Source organism: Arachis ipaensis, chromosome B9, assembly GCF_059453495.1.
Source record: "Arachis ipaensis isolate K30076 ecotype BB chromosome B9, ASM5945349v1, whole genome shotgun sequence".
Classification (NCBI taxonomy): Eukaryota; Viridiplantae; Streptophyta; class Magnoliopsida; order Fabales; family Fabaceae; genus Arachis; species Arachis ipaensis.
The window spans coordinates 154,434,353-154,453,259 of record NC_142444.1 but is presented as its reverse complement, the minus strand read 5'-3'; the positions used below and the strand labels follow the sequence as shown (position 1 = coordinate 154,453,259).

At 29.7% G+C, this 18,907-nt stretch overlaps 3 protein-coding genes across 3 annotated transcripts; all 3 read left to right on the top strand.

Moving 5' to 3' along the window:
• Positions 1 to 1,257: 1,257 nt before the first annotated feature.
• LOC107619203 (UPF0725 protein At1g23960) lies at positions 1,258 to 2,392 on the top strand. Its single transcript, XM_016321445.3, has 3 exons — positions 1,258 to 1,536; positions 1,651 to 1,779; positions 1,896 to 2,392. The coding sequence occupies exons 1-3, from the start codon at positions 1,309 to 1,311 to the stop codon at positions 2,070 to 2,072; spliced, it is 534 nt and encodes a 177-aa protein (XP_016176931.1). The 5' UTR covers positions 1,258 to 1,308; the 3' UTR covers positions 2,073 to 2,392.
• Positions 2,393 to 2,638: 246 nt separating this feature from the next.
• Positions 2,639 to 4,880, top strand: LOC107616230 (uncharacterized). The gene is made up of 2 exons (XM_088497950.1): positions 2,639 to 4,176; positions 4,260 to 4,880. The coding sequence occupies exons 1-2, from the start codon at positions 3,890 to 3,892 to the stop codon at positions 4,285 to 4,287; spliced, it is 315 nt and encodes a 104-aa protein (XP_088354076.1). The 5' UTR covers positions 2,639 to 3,889; the 3' UTR covers positions 4,288 to 4,880.
• Positions 4,881 to 10,583: 5,703 nt separating this feature from the next.
• Positions 10,584 to 11,927, top strand: LOC107619202 (UPF0725 protein At1g23960). The gene is made up of 3 exons (XM_016321444.3): positions 10,584 to 11,108; positions 11,223 to 11,351; positions 11,468 to 11,927. The coding sequence occupies exons 1-3, from the start codon at positions 10,881 to 10,883 to the stop codon at positions 11,645 to 11,647; spliced, it is 537 nt and encodes a 178-aa protein (XP_016176930.1). The 5' UTR covers positions 10,584 to 10,880; the 3' UTR covers positions 11,648 to 11,927.
• The last annotated feature ends 6,980 nt before the right edge of the window (positions 11,928 to 18,907 follow it).

Here is an 18,907-nt window from a genome sequence, read left to right as displayed (position 1 = left end):
GCTAAGAATATTTAATAACTTACCTATGAAATTGTTCTGGTAGAAATGTAGAGCTCGACGCGGTAGACACATGGCCGCAAACGGTGCGGCGATCGGAGCTCGGACGGAAAAGTTACGGGATTTGGAAACTAGCGTAAGGGTTCAGGAGTTTTTCGTTTCTCTTCTCCCCTGGAAGCCTTCAGCTTCATTTCTGCTGAAATGAGGGAGAAGACAAAGCTTGGGTTCATTTAATGCTGGGCCGGTTGGGCCCACAGGCTCAGTTTGGGTCCGATTCAACCCGTTCGGCGCGTTCGGTCTAATATTGGACCGTTTTTTTCGAAATTAGTGTCAAAATTCTCGTTTCGATGAGCTCTATCCTAATTTGAAATAATATTCATGTTTCTAATCTTCCTTATTAAAAACTAATTTATTGACTAATTATTTACTAATTTAACAAGGTTTACATTAGTTCCTGACCCATTTTCTGTTAACGACGTGATGACATGACTTGATGACGTGGGCTATTAGTGACACATGTCACTCCATGGTTTGGCCACGTGTAATGGTATGATGATGTGGTGACTAGTGACTTGTGGCATGCTGATGTAGATAGTTGTGCCACGTGTCGCAACAGTATTCGTCTACGTGTCGTCCATTATGTCATCATTGTAGATACACCAAATTAGTATCTCACTTTGCATTAGGTGAGTAATTTTAGTCCTTAAAATTAAATGTCGTGCACCAAACTAGTCCTTTCACCAATTTTTTCTTATTTTTTTAAAATTTAAAATTTTCAATATCTTGAATGTACTAATTTCAATTCTATTTTTTCATATATCGTTTAAATACAAGTATTTTCATAAAAAAAATTTAAGATTTTAGTTATAATTATATAATTTTTTTATAATAATTTAATATTAGTAAATTTTGTAATATATAAATATGTTATAATAAAAAAAGAATTATATGATTGATTAAACACATTTTTTCATCAAAAAACATGTGTTTTTAATAAGAATTAAAATAAATATTTTTTTATTTTTATGAAATACATGTTTCTGTTATGTATAAATGGACTAAATTGAAGACATTTCAAGCATCTCATTATTATTTTTGATTTCTTTAATCTAAAACAAAAAATGTCAAAATGATAATAAAAGCACTTGAAATCCCTTCACATTAACTTCAAGACGTCGATTAGAATATCCGCAAGAAAAAAAATTTATTAAAGCACTGTAAAAGTCGAAAATAATAATAAAAGTGCTTAAAATACTTTCACATTAACTCCAACCCCAAAACAACTAATTAGAGAAAGAGAAACAAGAGACTATGGAGCAGCACGCCAAACGGCCTTGTATGAGAGGCAGTACCTCCTCCAAAGAAGAAGAAGAAGAAGAGAAAGTTGTTGAGGATACGGCTGCCTCTGACAAAGAAGAAGAAATGGAGGAAGAGACAAAAGATGATACTGATATCGATGAATATGTACTGGTTGAGCCTAGACGCTTCATGACTGATGAAGAAATTCTTGAACATCGGAGGCAGGTTATTGAAAGCGACGTACGCCTCTGATCTCTCACAAGACATTTAGTGATTTAACTATTTTCCCCTTTTGTTCTCGTGTTCTGTGATATACTGATCTTGTTAGTTAGGGTTTGAATTTTTGCTTTACAGGGATTCGATGTTGAGCAGTTTGAAGGCAGGCTACCTGGTTCAATTAAGCCATATAAGTTGACCGAACCAAGATGCCGTCTCTTGATAGGTTTTTCCAAGCAAGCTTTGGAAGTCTACAATGAGAACAACGTAAATTGCTTCTATAATGGTTTTGATTCTAAGTTTAATCTATGTATGGTGATATTGTGTGCTTTAAATATTCTTCTAATTATATTATGCATGTGGATGTTTGCACTCTTATGCAGAAAACAAAATTTGAATTTTATGAGCTTAAGAAAGCAAATTCTCAAGGTGTTGCTGGTGTAATGTTCTACATTACTTTTGAGGCGATATCTGGCAATACAATTGGAACCTTCCGTGCTAGGGTATGGAAAAAGATAATGAAAGGTTTGCAGGTTATGTCTTGTGAGAGGCATTTGTGAGTTTGTCAGGTATAAATATTACATGAGCTTTTTTGTTATGGTTTTGTTTGTTTAGACTAGTTAGATTAAACTAGTGAGATATAGCACATAATCCCAATCACCTTTGGATCTTAATTTGTGCCTAATGGTTTTGCCTTTTAAATATTCTGCCCAAAGTAGACATTAACTAATTCTCTATCTGTCATCCATATATTGGTGAATGTTCACATCTATTGACAGAACGTGTTTAGTTTGTATGCCATTAAGATTTATAAATTAATTTTTAGTTGATGTTCCTTGATAATGTATGATTGTTGATAAATGACAAATTAGAGATGTAATGAATTCAAATATTTCATATTCTTGTTGTCCGTGTTGAATTTAAGCATTTGTCATTTGTTCCCAACTTCTGATGTTCTTATGGCACTTATTTGAATTGTAATAAAGAATATCGAGGTAACAAGCATCTCCTTTAGTTTAATTTAATTTGATTATTCGGATTTGTATTTGTTGTGCTTCTCTTCTGATGTTCTGTTTATTTTGGTTTAGCTAGATATACACACAACCCTTCAATCTTTAGTTTTTATGTCTAATCCTTAATTATTTTTCCTTCTAAGTGTTGTTGCAAGATAATTTCCAATTGTATGTCATCTATAATTCTATATATGATATATGATATATGAGCTGTGACACCTATTTGCAGATTCTGTATTTTGATGATATGAAAATGAGGTTTTCTATGTCATTGCATTATTGCTTAATAACAAGGCTTTTATATTTTGATTGTGATTCCGAATTTTTACGGTTGTTAAGTCACTTACATAATTATATTACTCATATCACCTTTTGTCTTTTTTTAACCATGAAAGTTATTGCTTTTTTGCTTTACCTATTATGCTTAGATTTCACTGTAACTTCCTGTGAGGTTCATAAGTTCATTTCTTGTCTCATTAAGATATCTTCTTCTAGTGTTATTTGATGTTCTTGTTTATAAGAATGTTGACAAATGAAAAATTATAAACATAATTATTTCAAATGTCTCATCCTTGTGGTTTGTATTAGATTTTGGCTTTTGAGGTGGTTCTTGTTATTCTAAAAAAAGTAGACAAATTAATTAGTTCTTAAAAAATTCTAAAAAAATAGTTTCTCATTTTAGTAAAATAACTATTTATTAAAGTAGACAAATTAATTATTTTCTTCTCATATACAGTTTTTTTAAGATATAAAAGTAATTAATTAGGACATTGGTTAAGATAATTAAAGTCACTATTTCATTAAATTTTTAATTTAAAGAAAAATCCTAGTTAATTTTGGTATATAAATTTCGAATTTCAAAACATTGATAAAAATTATGTTGAATTTTGATTTATTTGATTCTCATTTAAAATAATCACTACATAAGTTAAAGTTCTGTTTTGAAGTTATATTCGAGCTTTAATCTGATTTTTAAAGTTTCAATTTACTTAGTTTGATTTTTTAACTTAGGTATCTGTGACTCATATTAGGGTTTTAAGTGTTTAGTTGAAAATAAAAAATAAGGTAAAAAAATTTTCAATTGTCACATCAAATAGTCGCTAGAATGTATAATGTAGCAGTCGTTAGTCCATCTCAGCATGTTGTTAACGATTTTGTGAGACAGTGACAAAAATAAGATTAAGAACCAATGTGAGTCATAACTATTAAGTTGGGAGACTAAATTGAATAAATCGAAATTTTTGAAATTAGATTGAAACATAGTTGTTAGAACCGAACCAGCATTTGGTGGTAAGGTTGTTGTTCTAGGAGGTGATTTCAGACAGATACTTCCGGTGATTCCGAAATGAAGTAGACACGATATAATGGCATCCGCTATTAACTCATCCCATCTGTGGTCATTTTGTAAGGTTCTAAAACTGCATACGAATATGAGGCTTCTAATGTCTTCTTCGGATCAAGATGAATGTGAAATGAAGAGATTTGCTAATTGGATACTTGATGTTGGAAATGGAAATATTGGCTCTGTTGTTGGTGATGAATCAGAAGCTGAAATTTCAGATGATCTATTGATTACAACTACTGATGACCCTCTCTCTCATTTGGTAGACTTTGCATATCCAAATTTGTTGCAAAACATGTCAGATTACAGGTATTTTCAGAGTAGGGCAATTCTTGCACCCACGCTTGAGAGTGTCGAGAAGGTAAACGATTTTGTCTTGACAATCTTTCCAGGGATGGAAAAGGAGTATTTGAGTTCTGACACAACATGTCAAGCTGATGAGAATGAAGATGTACAACAAGAGTGGTTCACACCAGAGTTCCTAAATGACATCAAATGTTCGGAAACTACCCAATCACAAGTTGACTTTGAAGCCAGGAGTCGCTGTAATGCTACTGCGAAACATAGACCAGACTTTAGGTTTATGCAACGGGACAAGATTAATAGTTAACGAACTTGGCAGCAACGTAATTGGAGCAACGGTAGTGACTGGTAGAAATATTGGAGATAAAGTGTACATTCCAAGAATGAACTTGATCCCTTCAGATTCAGGATTGCCATTTAAGTTCCAACGGAGACAATTTTCATTAACAGTATGCTTTGCAATGACTATTAACATGAGTCAGGGTCAATCATTATCACATGTAAGGCTTTATTTGCCAAATCAGTGTTCACCCATAGACAACTTTATGTTGCTTTGTCAAGAGTTAAGAGTCGCAGTGGCCTCAGGGTTTTAATTCTAGACGAAGACGGCAATCCAAAGTCATCAACAACAAATGTCGTGTTCAAAGAGGTTTTTAATAATATTTAAGTAAGAATAATATTATTTTCATTTTAATAGCATGTTATGTTTATACTTTTGTACAAATATTTACTATAGATATAACTAATTTATCTATAACTCTTTTTTTTTCAAATTTGAAATGAAATGTGTAACAAGGAGCACAACATCCTATGTCAATTGCTTTTCTAATGAAGTTAGTAAGATACTAGGTTGTCGATAAATTTTTATTAGCTTTTTGATATAAAATTTAGGGTAAAATTTGTTAGGATTTGGTTGAATTAGTCCCACATTGTTTAGAATAGCAAATGGAGTGGGTGGCCTAGGCTATAAATATGAGGCTAAGTTCTCCATTTGTTTTTGCACCAGTCAAAAACACTTTAAGCTTGTATCTGATTTTTCTTTTCCTCTGTACTCTTTATTAGAGAGTGTTATGAGGTGTAGTTAGATATTTGCTTTGAGAGAGTGTGGGTGTACTGGGGTGCCGGTGAGAGAAAGAAGTCTATGTGTTGTAACAATTTTCATATAGTGATATTCTTTGGTTGTCATTTGACAACGGCCGTGGTTTTTTTCTCCGGTAATTGGAGTTTCCACGTTAAATTCTTGTGTTGTGATTGTGTCTATTTTATTTCTCTGTCAAAGGTGTTTTCTCAAGGGGGAATGGTGTATTATTCCCAACAAGTGGTATTAGAGCTTCGGTTCGGTGGGATTTATTCTTAGTATGCTCTGTGGTTGCAGCCTAGTCTGACCTTCCACATCAGAAAAGAATTTTGTCCTGTGGCTTGAGGTTGATCTTTGGTTGCTGTTGTTGTTGCTGGAAGGCAGTGTGACACTGTGAGAGTGTTGTTTGGAAAGGTTCTGGCTAAGGAAAGACTTGGTATTTAAGTTTGTCCATTGTGACCCACCTCTCTTTCCTGGGGACCCTTCCTAGTGCACAGTTGAGTTATACTATTCCAGTATACGGTTGCAATAATGTCAGGATATTCAAGTGCTGTGAAGCTTGAAATAGAGAAATTTGATGGAAGAATCAATTTTGGCTTGTGGCAAATACAAGTCAAGGATGTGTTGATACAATCAGGTTTGCACAAGGCGTTGAAGGAGAAGATCTCTGGTTGCTCTCTCTATGAGAGAAGATGATGTTTTCTAGAAGACAAGAAGTATCCTCATGGTATTGCCGCACTGCCATGGATAAGGATAAGTTGTGGCAATCGGGTCCACAATTGCACACGGGCATTGGTTGGCGTTGAGATGCAAGGTGTGTGGCGGAGTTAGGTCGATGGCTGAAGAACTTCCAGGAAAAGCCAATTTGGAAGTTGCACCATGAATTTTCAGCAAGGTTTCGATCTGTACCAAGGCGAAATGCTTGGAGTGGTCTAATTCCAAGTGAGTATACTTTCATGGTGGAGTATGATAGTTCTCTGAACTATGATTGTCGGTATAGACAATGGCAGCAAAGAATTGTCGGTGTTGACAATGGAAGCTGAAGATGTGTGACTATTTCAATCAAGGTGGAGATTGTTAGGATTTGGTTGAATTAGTCCCACATTGTTTAGAATAACAAATGGAGTGGGTGGCCTAGGCTATAAATATGAGGCTAAGTTCTCCATTTGTTTTTGCACCAGTCAGAAACACTTTAAGCTTGTATCTGATTTTTCTTTTCCTCTGTACTCTTTATTAGAGAGTGTTGTGAGGTGTAGTTAGATATTTGCTTTGAGAGAGTGTGGGTGTACTGGGGTGCCGGTGAGAGAAAGAAGTCTATGTGTTGTAACAATTTTCACATAGTGATATTCTCTGGTTGTCATTTGACAACGGCCGTGGTTTTTTCTCCGGTAATTGGAGTTTCCACGTTAAATTCTTGTGTTGTGATTGTGTCTATTTTATTTCTCTGTCAAAGGTGTTTTCTCAAGGGGGAATGGTGTATTATTCCCAACAAAATTAACATGCTATTATTACAGTTATATATGTTCTTATTTTTTTATGTCTCCCTCCTTATGGTTCAAGAATATTATAAACTTCAAACTCTTCTATTTATATTTTACTTTGAATAAAGATAAAACAACATATTTAACACGTTTATTGTATAACGACGATGATAGTGTTATACTAAATTTAAAAAATATATGATTATAAAATATTATTTTTAATTTAACTTATCAAATTTAAATATAAACCCGTGCATCACACGTGTTTAACACTAGTAAATTATAAATTTAGAAACTTTAACTTTAAAAGTGGACTAATTATAAAGGAGCTGATTTTCTCTCATTTTTGTAATTGTTTTATGGTATTACAAATTAAAATTTGATTTTTATTTTTAAAATATAAAAACTCCACAGAGTTATTTGAAAAATTAAAATATTTTTTTAACGCTAAACTTAAAAATATAAAATAAATTTTATGTAATAATTTAAAAAAATTATTATAATATCTTTATAGAAATAATTAATATTAGTTGATTTATTAGCAATTATGAATTTTAATTCAATATTAAAAGATTAAAACATCCTATAGTTAATGTTTAAAATACCAAAACAATATTTTAGCATTAATTTAAAAAAAAACTAAAATACCTATTTAAAATAAAGGTTAGTTAATTGTATTAGAAATTACAAATTCAAAATTTTGGAACAATTAAAATATCTTTATAATTAATTTTTAAAACAACAAAACAATATTTTAAGTTTAATTTTAAAAAGACTGAAATATAATTAAGAATTATTTATATAGTTTAATAAGACTAAAAATTCGAATTTAATTTCAATAAGACTAAAATATATTTTTAGTTTATTTTAAAGGGCAGATTTTCTTTTTAAAATTTAAACAAAAACAAACTTTTAGTATTAATTTGAAAAAGACTAAAATACCCATATAATTGATGTTCAAGAATATAAAATAGTCTTAGAAAGTTAATTCATAAAAAACCATCATATGACTAATTCATATTATTTGATTGTGTTAAAATTATAAAATTTGAATATGATTTAAAAATAAAAATAAAAATAAAAAAATCTTGTAGTTCATATTTAGAGTACTAAAATATCTTTTTAATCATTAGCATGAAAAAGACTAATTTTTTTTACAAGATTAATTAAAATTATTTGATTATATTAAAATAAAAAATAATATAATATTAAAATATTCTTATACTTAACCTTTAAAATACTAAAATAATTTGTTATAATTAATTTTAAGAGACTAAAATATCTTTTTATGATAATGGCTATTTAGTTATATTAGAAATTATAATTTTTAAGTTTTAAAATGATTAAAATACCTATGTAATTAATTTCAGACTCATATTTTTTTATTGAATTATTGAAAAAAACATTAGACCATAATAAATTTTTTTTAAGAAAGATAATGATTGTTGAGACTCAATGATCCATACAAATAAAAATCATTTGATGGTTTTAGTACACAAAAGTTTGTATGTAAAGCTGTAGGCTTAATTTGGTAAGATTTTTTAAAAATATAATTTTTTTTTTGTATTTAATAAATATAAAAAACTATGTGCTTGTAATTGCAATATTTAAATAATAAAAATAATTTCTAAAGTAACTAAGGTAAAAAATTTTAAAGATGATCTGTACTTATAAAAATTAAAAAGTAGACATATGTTATATGAAGTTATATTAGATATTTATATGAACTTTATGCAATTTTTTTTTTTCTAATTTTAGGGCTCATTTAATATTAAATTAATTTAAAATGAGAGTACATTTTTATACTCATTTGTACATGTGGCACAATTATATTTTACTTGTTTGACTGCCAAAATGATCATGCCACCCTCCACACAAATAAATGTCGGGTTAATAATCAAATTCGTTTTTGAAAGATCATTTATTCTTTAAATTTAATCCTCAAATAATTTTTTAGTCATATTAGTATTTAAAAGATAAAACATAAATCAAATTAGTCCTTCCATTAATTAGATAATAATGTGGTAGGTTAATGTCACATGTCACAAGATGATTGATTGACGTGTCAGTTCAGTGATACCTAACATGTCACGTGTCAATTGACATGTAAAAAAATTATTTATAATCAAAATAGTTTCTGAAAGTAATTTTAATATTATTTTTTTAGTTCTTAATAAATAAAATTCTCTTTATATGTCAATGAGTAATAGCTCAAATGGCATAGTCTCCTCATACTCAATTAAGAGGTTGCGGGTTCGAATCTCCTATTTTTGGTAAAAAAAAAAATTCTCTTTATATAAAATAATAAAAATAATTAAATTATTTTAAAGTTATTTTATCATTTATATTTTAAAATTTGTATTTTCAAATTGTATTTTTTTATAGTGAAATTTTTTTATTTAAACAAGTTTCAAATTATTGTTAATTATATATTTAAAAATTTAATATTTTGGACCTCACTAAATAATAAAGTAGTCATTTTAAAATTTAAATTTTTAAAATTTTTTAAAATTATAATTTTTATTATTATTTAATTTATATAGTAGAATTCAATAATTGAAAAACTAATTTTTGGGATTACTTGTTGAACCTTAATATTTTAATCTTTTTAAAAAAACTATATTAAAATATTAAGATTCAACAAGTAATTTCATAAATTAATTTTTTAATGATTGAGTTTTACCATATAAATTAAAAAATGATAAAAATTATAATTTTAAAAATTTAAAAAATTTAAATTTTAAAATAACTACTATATTATTTAGTAAATATTAAATTTTTAAATATATAATCAACAATAATTTGATAAACTCGTTTAAATAAAAAAATTACACTATAAAAAATTACAATTTAAAAATATAAAATTTTAAAATACAAATAACAAAATAACTTTATAATAATTTAATTATTTTTATTATTTTATGTAAAAAAATTATTTATTAAAATCTAAAAAATAATATTAAAATTAGTACTATTACAAATATTTTAAATTTAATATTATGAAAAAAATAAAAAAAATATATAAAGACTAATTTGATTAATTTTTAAAATTTTTGAAATAAAAATGATTTATGTTTGGACTTTCAAGGACTATTTTGATTATAAATAACTTTTTACATGTCAAATGACATATGGCCGTGTTATGTGTCACTAACCTAACACGTCAACTAATTATCTTTTGACATGTGATATTTTTTTTGGGTGACTTTTGACATGTGATATTAACCTACTATATTATCATCTAACTAATAAAAAAACTAATTTAATTTATGTTTTATCTTTTAAAACTAATATAATTAAAAAATTATTAAAAGACTAATTTAAATAATTAATGATCTTTCAAAAATAAATTTGATTATTAACCGAAATTTATTTGTGTGGAGAGTGACATGATATTTTGGCAGTCAAAGAAATAAAATGTGATTATGTCACATGTACAAATGAGTATAGAAATATACTCATTAAATGAGTCCTAAAATAAAATAAAAAAAAATTGCATAATGTTCTTAATCTTTAATCTTTTAGGTAGTGTTTGGTGGAGAGACAGAGACGGAAAGACTGAGACTGAGAGACAGAGACTAAGAGACAGGCATTGAAATAAATCTCAGTATTCTGTTTGGTACAAAATGGGAGACAGGAATTGAAACAAGAATAAAACTCTAATTTAATTTGCATAAATTTTAACACTGAAATTTTAGAGATAGAGACAAAAATTTTAATATCAATTTCTGAACTAACAAACACGATACTGAATCTCAGTCTCTCGTCTCTGTCTCAGTACCTCAAAACAAACGCTACCTAAGGACTTTATATTCTTTCACCACGATATAATTATCTGTCAAGCATATAACTATAACACTTGGTCATGTAAAGAACCATCTACAGCTATCCTAATATATATACAGAGAAGAGAGAGAAGATTTCGAGTCCTCCTTCTTCTCCACATTCGCAAAATCTTCTGCTATTCTTACTGTGATTGTTGTTATTTTTGTTCCGTTATATGTATACATATATTCTGAATCTTTTTATTTTTGTTTTTTGGTGAGTATATATTCTGATTATTGCGATTGGAAAATGTATGAGTAGAAAAGGGAAATCAGATGGATTTGGATGATCGCATCGTGTAATTATAGAAAGAGAAACAAGAGACTATGGAGCAGCACGCCAAACGGCCTTGTATGAGAGGCAGTACCTCCTCCAAAGAAGAAGAAGAAGAAGAGAAAGTTGTTGAGGATACGGCTGCCTCTGACAAAGAAGAAGAAATGGAGGAAGAGACAAAAGATGATACTGATATCGATGAATATGTACTGGTTGAGCCTAGACGCTTCATGACTGATGAAGAAATTCTTGAACATCGGAGGCAGGTTATTGAAAGCGACGTACGCCTCTGATCTCTCACAAGACATTTAGTGATTTAACTATTTTCCCCTTTTGTTCTCGTGTTCTGTGATATACTGATCTTGTTAGTTAGGGTTTGAATTTTTGCTTTACAGGGATTCGATGTTGAGAGGTTTGAAGGCAGGCTACCTGGTTCAATTAAGCCCTATAAGTTGACCGAAGCAAGATGCCCTCCCTTGATAGGTTTTTCCAAGCAAGCTTTGAAAGTCTACAATGAGAACAACGTAAATTGCTTCTATAATAGTTTTGATTCTAAGTTTAATCTATGTATGGTGATATTGTGTGCTTTAAATATTCTTCTAATTATATTATGCATGTGGATGTTTGCACTCTTATGCAGAAAACAAAATTTGAATTTTATGAGCTTAAGAAAGCAAATTCTCAAGGTGTTGCTGGTGTAATGTTCTACATTACTTTTGAGGCGATATCTGGCGATATAATTGGAACCTTCCGTGCTAGGGTATGGAAAAAGATAATGAACCAAGGTTCGCAGGTTATGTCCTGTGAGAGGCATTTGTGAGTTTGTCAAGTATAAATATTACATGAGCTTTTTTGTTATGGTTTTGTTTGTTTAGACTAGTTAGATTAAACTAGTGAGATATAGCACATAATCCCAATCACCTTTGGATCTTAATTTGTTCCTAATGGTTTTGCCTTTTAAATATTCTGCCCAAAGTAGACATTGACTAATTCTCTATCTATCATCCATATATTGGTGAATGTTCACATCTATTGACAGAACGTGTTTAGTTTGTATGCCATTAAGATTTATAAATTAATTTTTAGTTGATGTTCCTTGATAATCTATGATTATTGACCAATGACAAATTAGAGATGTAATGAATTCAAATATTTCATATTCTTGTTGTCCGTATTGAATTTAAGCACTTGTCATTTGTTCTCAACTTCTGATGTTCTTATGGCACTTATTTGAATTGTAATAAAGAATGTCGAGGTAACAAGCATCTCCTTTAGTTTAATTTAATTTAATTATCCCGATTTGTATTTGTTGTGCTTCTCTTCTGATGTTTTGTTTATTTTGGGTTAGCTAGATATACACACAACCCTTCAATCTTTAGTTTTTATGTCTAATCCTTTGTTATTTTTCCTTCTAATTGTTATTGCAAGATAATTACCAATTTTATGTCGTCTATAATATAATATATATATGATATATGAGCTGTGACACCTATTTGCAGATTCTGTATTTTGATAATATGAAAATGAGGTTTTCTATGTCATTGCATTATTGGTTATTGCTTAATAACAAGGTTTTTATATTTTGATTGTGATTCTGAATAACTATTTATACGGTTGTTAAGTCATTTGCATAATTATATCACTCACATCACCTCTTGTCCTTTTTTAACCATGAAAGTTATTGCTTTTTTGCTTTACCCATTATGCTTAGATTTCATTGTAGCTTCCTGTGAGGTTCATAAGTTCATTTCTTGTCTCCTTAAGATATCTTCTTCTAGTGTTATTTGATGTTCTTGTTTATAAGACTGTTGACAAATGAAAAATTATAAACATAATTATTTTAAATGTCTCATCCTTGTGGTTTGTATTAGATTTTGACTTTAGAGGTGGTTCTTGATATTCTGCATTTCAAAATAACGAAAAGAGGCTGATTAATTAGTGTATTTTAGGGTTTAGATGTGTGCATGTGAGTGAGTATTGGGCTCTTGGGGCGCACACAATTTAATCTAACCTACCCGTTGAAAGGGTGAAATATGAATCTTAATGCAGGAAGTAATAGCAGCGAGTATAAAACACTATCAGAGGATAATATCCTCAATGTAACAGTAGCAAAAATAGAATCAATAAAGTAAAGGAGGAGCACTACTAGAGTGTGGACATTTATTAACACTTTTTATCTAACACGTTTTGAAATGTTGGTTGTACTAATACTAATAAATTTATACTTTTAACAAAATTTGTAAAATAAATGTTAGAAAATATAATTTTTTAAAAGAAGAAAAATAAACATCAGATACAAACCTTACCAAATCACGCCTCTGAAATGGAACTACTTTCAAGTTTCAACGCATCTCCTTTCAAGTGACCACTGCCACACTTTTAGAAAATCCCTCATAAACGACGACGTATCACTCCCTTCTAAACCCATACCTGCTAGCTACCTCGAAATATGTGTGCTTTCTTCTCCTTGCATCGCTTCTGTCTCTTACTTTGTTTTCTGTTCGCTAACACCACCTCGCCACCACCCTTTATAGCCTCGTTTCTTTCCAACTTTGTGAAATTATCCTTATGCCCTTCACTCCCCGCTAACATGGAAAATAACTATACAATTTTGGTCATTAATAAATCAATTGCCAAAGCCCACCATGGGCTATATTCGTCTTGTCCTACTCTACTCGTCATTACATATTCATATGCTAACCTTAATTGATTAACGTTTGACTTCCAGAAAACGAGAGAAGCTACATTAATACTTGCTTAGCTTATATAGTAAAATTAACTTAATTACCATTTTCTTCCCATAGTATATCCTATATTATATTCATTTATTTGATAAGCAAGTAATCCGATCCTATATAGGCTATATCTGTAATTTACTGGCATCAAGATGGGGAAATTGTGTAAGCCAATTTGTGTCATGTTCGCAACATATACCAGATAAGTATAAATAATAATTGTTGATGGCTGAAACCTAGTTAATATATATATATATATATATATATATATGAAAAGTGGCAGTGTATATGAAAAGAATGGAAGATGAGTTTATATATATATATGTGTACCGTGGCGATGCTAGCTAGATATCATATATATGGTCTCAAAAAACTAGTTGAGCTATATATAGATAACATACATATTCTTCAGATATATATAGGAAAAATAGACAAAAATACACCTGGATTTTTACATGGTGGACAGATATATATAGGAAAAATAGACAAAAGTACACCCGGATTTTTATACGGTGGACAGATGTACTCCTGAATTTTTTAACGAGTCATTTGCAACATAAATATAAAATTTCGTTGTCAATTCTACTCTTCCGTGACCTGAATAAATTTTCCGGCGGTGGTGGAGGCTAGGTGGCACGGTATTGTATGATGTGGCCAATTTGAGGTGACGGAAAATAGAAATATTCATTATGAAATTTGATGAAATAAATATAAGAAAAAGAAATAATAAAATCAGTGTTCATCCTTTTCCTTCTCTAATCTCTTCAAACCATATGAACCCTAACACAGCAAATGATAACAACAATTTTTTAAACTCCAATCAGAAATTTGCAGGTACAAATGAGAACACCAAAACCAAAAAACTCCTTTGTCCAAAGCAACTAATTTTGAGTTGCAGCCATTGTACTAGTTCTACTTGCTGATTTTTTTTCACTGCTTCCGATCAAGCTTGTTCAGATACTCCCATGCTCCAGTATTGATCCGTTGCAGTCTCAACATTGCAGCATCAAATTCTTGAGTTGTGGTGGCTCGACAATACTCCCACACAGCCCCTTTGAGTTGTTTGTCCTTCCATCTCTTTGTGAAATTATTCCAAATATGCATATCACATAAGCGATGATGAACTTCAGGCATAACTTGTTGCATAGCCAGAATTAGACCCTGTTCAATTAATATGTGTAAATGCATACCTTTTGTTGGTCACTAATGAAGTTTCAACCATGAACCTTGTAGTTGTCCAAGTCATTGTGTAAATGCTCCAAGAACCATTTCCAGTTATCTCTAGTTTCTGAATCCACCACGGCATAAGCAATTGGAAAAATTTGGTTGTTGGCATCTTGATCTATTGGAGTGAGTAGAAGTCCTCCATAGAAGCCCTTTCAGAATGTGACATCAAGGCCAATGAAAGGTATACACCCTGTGTTAGGGTTCATATGTTTCAAAGAAATTAGAGAAGGAAGAAGATGAACATTGATTTCATTATTTTTTTTTCTTGTATTTATTTCAACAAATTTTATAATGAATATTTCTATTTTCTACCGTGTCACCTCAAATTGGTCACATCATACAATATTATGCCATCTGGCCTCCACCACCGCAAAAAATTTACTCAGGTCACGGAGGGGTAGAATTGACAATAAAATTTTATATTCATGTGTACAAATGACTCATTAAAAAGTTCAGGAGTACATCTGTCCACCGTGTAAAAATTTGAGTGTACTTTTGTCTATTTTTCTGTATATATATATACCGTCATGCATGACTATTGAAAAGAGACAAAATAAAAAAAATTAAAAAGTAAATTATTCTGCAATAACAGACTTAAAAACTATCACAATTCAATTGACATCACTAACTAATTATTTAATATTAGTACTCTTTAACACTAAAAGTTATATGTTTTATTACGAATTAACAATTGCGGAATAAAAGGGAGAGAAATTAGAAGAAAAGAGAAAAAACAAAAATTAAATTTCTATTACAATGATTAATTAGTTTATACACGCGTGATAAAAATTCAATTAAGCTAAATAGAGTAAAACTAACTAAGTTTATAATGTTGACTAACTTACTTATTAATACATTAGTTGTTAATTAATTTATTATTCAAAGAACATTATTGAATATAATATCAAGCATTTAGATATAAATATGTTATGTATGCATATGGAATAATATTTGATTTTTGATAGTAGAATTTTGTTGGATCACATAAAAGACGATCCAAAAAATCCGATGTGGTTTTTCCCTCAAGACTTACTAGACAATGTTATTTAAATTATTTTTTTATTAGGTTAATATTGATGATAATTAATTATAATAAAAATACTTAAGATTAATTATAAAATATATTTTTAAAATTTTTTGTTTTATTTATTTAAAATTTTTAAGATATTTTAAAAATTTTAAATAAATAAAAACAAAAAAATTAAAAAATATATTGTGATTAATTTTATGTACTCCTTATATACTCCTATTATAATTAATTATTATTAATTAATATTAAATTAATAAAAAAAAAATCTAAGTAAGCGATAATCTTCTCACCCTAAAAGAACTTGCAAAAAAGAGTGTGATTGATGTGGTGGATAAGTAGAATCCATCAAGACAAGCACATAATTTAAATAGGCAAGTATCAATTTATTGTATTTAAAAGATTTTTTGGATTTTAAATTTTAAAACTTATACTTTAATTTCCTTATGACATTTAATAAATTTAACTTAATTATTCTATTGATGAAAAATTATTAAGCAACTATTAACTTTATATCCATACTTTCTGTTGTAAATGTCTTGTGATAGCTATTAATTAGGAGGATTTTATTCATAAGAATAATTAAATTTCTTTTGTCCAGGGTAAGTATAATTTTGAAACAATTCAACTTGAAAAATAGTTAAAAGAATAACCTGTCATCTGAGAGTTTAAAAGTGGTATGAATATTTTAACTTTAGAGTACTTAATTTTTTTAAATATAAAAAAATATTGTCATATTATCTGTGCTTTGTATTTTTGTAAAGTGAAATTTATTATGGTACAAAGAATTTGAAAATTTTCGATTTAGAATTTGAAGAAGGTCATTTTGTACTTGTAGTTGGAAGTGAAAGACAATTATTTGATAAAAAGTGGAGCATTATTGGATCATAAAAAATTTGTGGGATAAATCATAGGCTGATGAAGGTTATGGTAAAATTGGCCATAAACCTTTTCTGTATAAAACTACTGTAGATGGAGCAAAGGATGTATTTATTTTTGAAATTTTTTATACTTGACAGAGTATTCGAAATGAGAGTAGAATGATTTTAGAATAGCTATTGTAAAATTTCTTTATTATTTTTTTTGTTTTTTTATTCAGCTATCACAAAAGACTATCCAAAAGATTAGATAGACTTTTTTTTTTTTTTTCTGAAGACTTGTATTTTTTTATTATTTTATATTGATAGTAATTAATTCCTATAAGAGTACATAAGGAGTACCTTATGCTAATCATAAAATATTTTTTTAATTTTCTGTTTTTATTCTTTTAAAATTTTTAAAATGAGAAGGACTAATTTCAAATGAGAATCATTTTAAAAATTTCAAATAAATGAAAACAAAAAACTAAAAAAATATTGTGGTTAAATTTAATTAACATACTCGTTCATTAATATTGATAATTTATTATATGTGTTTAAATAAAAATGAAGCCGGATAATATAAATAAATAAATAAACAAAAGATAATAAATTGAAAAGGAACTAAGAAAAAAAAAAGGTAGAAAACAACAAATAATATTTCACAAACTTCAAACTTCAAACTCTAAAAGATAATAGCGTCCTAAAACTAGAAACATAGTCTTAACATTTTAAGCAAAACTAACAACAAACATAAATATTTCACAACTACTAAAGCAAATAAAGCTAATAAAGTAGAAATTAAAGCTACTACAAATATAAATGCTTAAGATCCGAAATTATATTCATGAATCTAAGAAAACCCTTGTGAGAACCATGTCGGACTCTAATTCCATACACGTCTTGAGTATCTTTAAGCCCTGTAATAGACAAATGCAGATAATTATGACTTATGAGTATAATTAATTAAAGGAAGGAAATAGAATAGAGATACCTCATTGATGCCGAGTTGAACAACAGTGTCTTTCAATATACCAACATTCTTCACATTGAACTGGTTATTAAGCATGGTAATGCTGGATATGGCAGACATGGGGTACATAAGGAAAAGTTTCACCAAATGAATTTAATTAAAAGTTTATTACATTGAAGAAATATGAAGAATTGGTAAAGTCAACTCATCCCCATTCGTTCTTGTTGAATAGTACGGGCTTCTTCAACACAAAGGAATGGAGGCTTCTTGTACCCATTGAAGATGAATCGATTTCTGGCCTTCCAAAGCTGCCATAGAAGGTTAGCTGCTAGCTCCATTCGATCTGATTTGTCACTGAAAGCTTCCATTTTTTCTGTAACTTCTTTCCAACATCGCCAAGGGTGTTCATCTGGGTTTGGGATGGGGAAATCCACTAGGTGCCAAGCTTCCAACGAATCAGTGCAGAACCACAGACAATGGTGGACTGACTCTTCCGCCGAACCACACCTAGGACAGGTCGAGTTCACTGTTTCAATTCTGGCACTAATTTTGAGCTTTACTGGTAAGGCATTATGTAGTAATTTCCAAAGAAAGCTTCTAATTTTTGGTTGGCTTTTCAAATTCCAGATGCTAGACCAAAGGGGTTTCGAGTGGCATTGTTCCGGAAGAAACTCAAGCGGCGGATGATTGAATTGGAAAGCAATGCTGTACCCAGACGCAACCGTGTATGCACCAGTTCGGTTCATCATCCAGGTAACCTTATCTTCTCTTTCCTGGATATTTGTTTGTAAAATAGCTGTTGCTACTGCTGGGCTGAATGTCTCTGTTATTTTTTGTTGATTCCACTGGCCATTTGATTGAATTAGTTCAGACATCCATTTTGGAGCATGATCTGAGGTTGGGTAGGATTAGGAGTAATAGCCACAAAGTTCATGACCCAAGAATCTTCCTTAATTCTGATTGATTTGCCATTTTCAACTCTCCAGAGAATTCCTTTTTCCAACACCTTTCTGCTTTCTATGATGCTATGCCATCCCCAATATGGGTTTGTTCCCGTCTCAGCACTCAAAAATGTGGAAAATCTAAAGTATTTGCTTTTTAGGACCTTGTAGATTAACGAATGAGGTCTTGTTAAAAGCCTCCATTCTTGCTTTGCAAGCATTGCAAGGTTAAAAGCTTTCATGTCTTTAAAATTGAGTCTTCCTTGTGATTTCGGTCTACACGTTATCTTCCACCCCACCCAATGCATCCTCCGTTCATT

Bases quoted from the DNA above. Each gene is read 5' to 3' on its own strand.
- LOC107616230 (XM_088497950.1), top strand. From the start codon at position 3,890: ATGGCATCCGCTATTAACTCATCCCATCTGTGGTCATTTTGTAAGGTT. The intron at 4,177-4,259 runs GTATTTTCAGAG...CAATCTTTCCAG, and splicing joins CAAAACATGTCAGATTACAG to GGATGGAAAAGGAGTATTTG.
- LOC107619203 (XM_016321445.3), top strand. From the start codon at position 1,309: ATGGAGCAGCACGCCAAACGGCCTTGTATGAGAGGCAGTACCTCCTCC. The intron at 1,537-1,650 runs GTACGCCTCTGA...TTTGCTTTACAG, and splicing joins GGCAGGTTATTGAAAGCGAC to GGATTCGATGTTGAGCAGTT. The intron at 1,780-1,895 runs GTAAATTGCTTC...ACTCTTATGCAG, and splicing joins AAGTCTACAATGAGAACAAC to AAAACAAAATTTGAATTTTA.
- LOC107619202 (XM_016321444.3), top strand. From the start codon at position 10,881: ATGGAGCAGCACGCCAAACGGCCTTGTATGAGAGGCAGTACCTCCTCC. The intron at 11,109-11,222 runs GTACGCCTCTGA...TTTGCTTTACAG, and splicing joins GGCAGGTTATTGAAAGCGAC to GGATTCGATGTTGAGAGGTT. The intron at 11,352-11,467 runs GTAAATTGCTTC...ACTCTTATGCAG, and splicing joins AAGTCTACAATGAGAACAAC to AAAACAAAATTTGAATTTTA.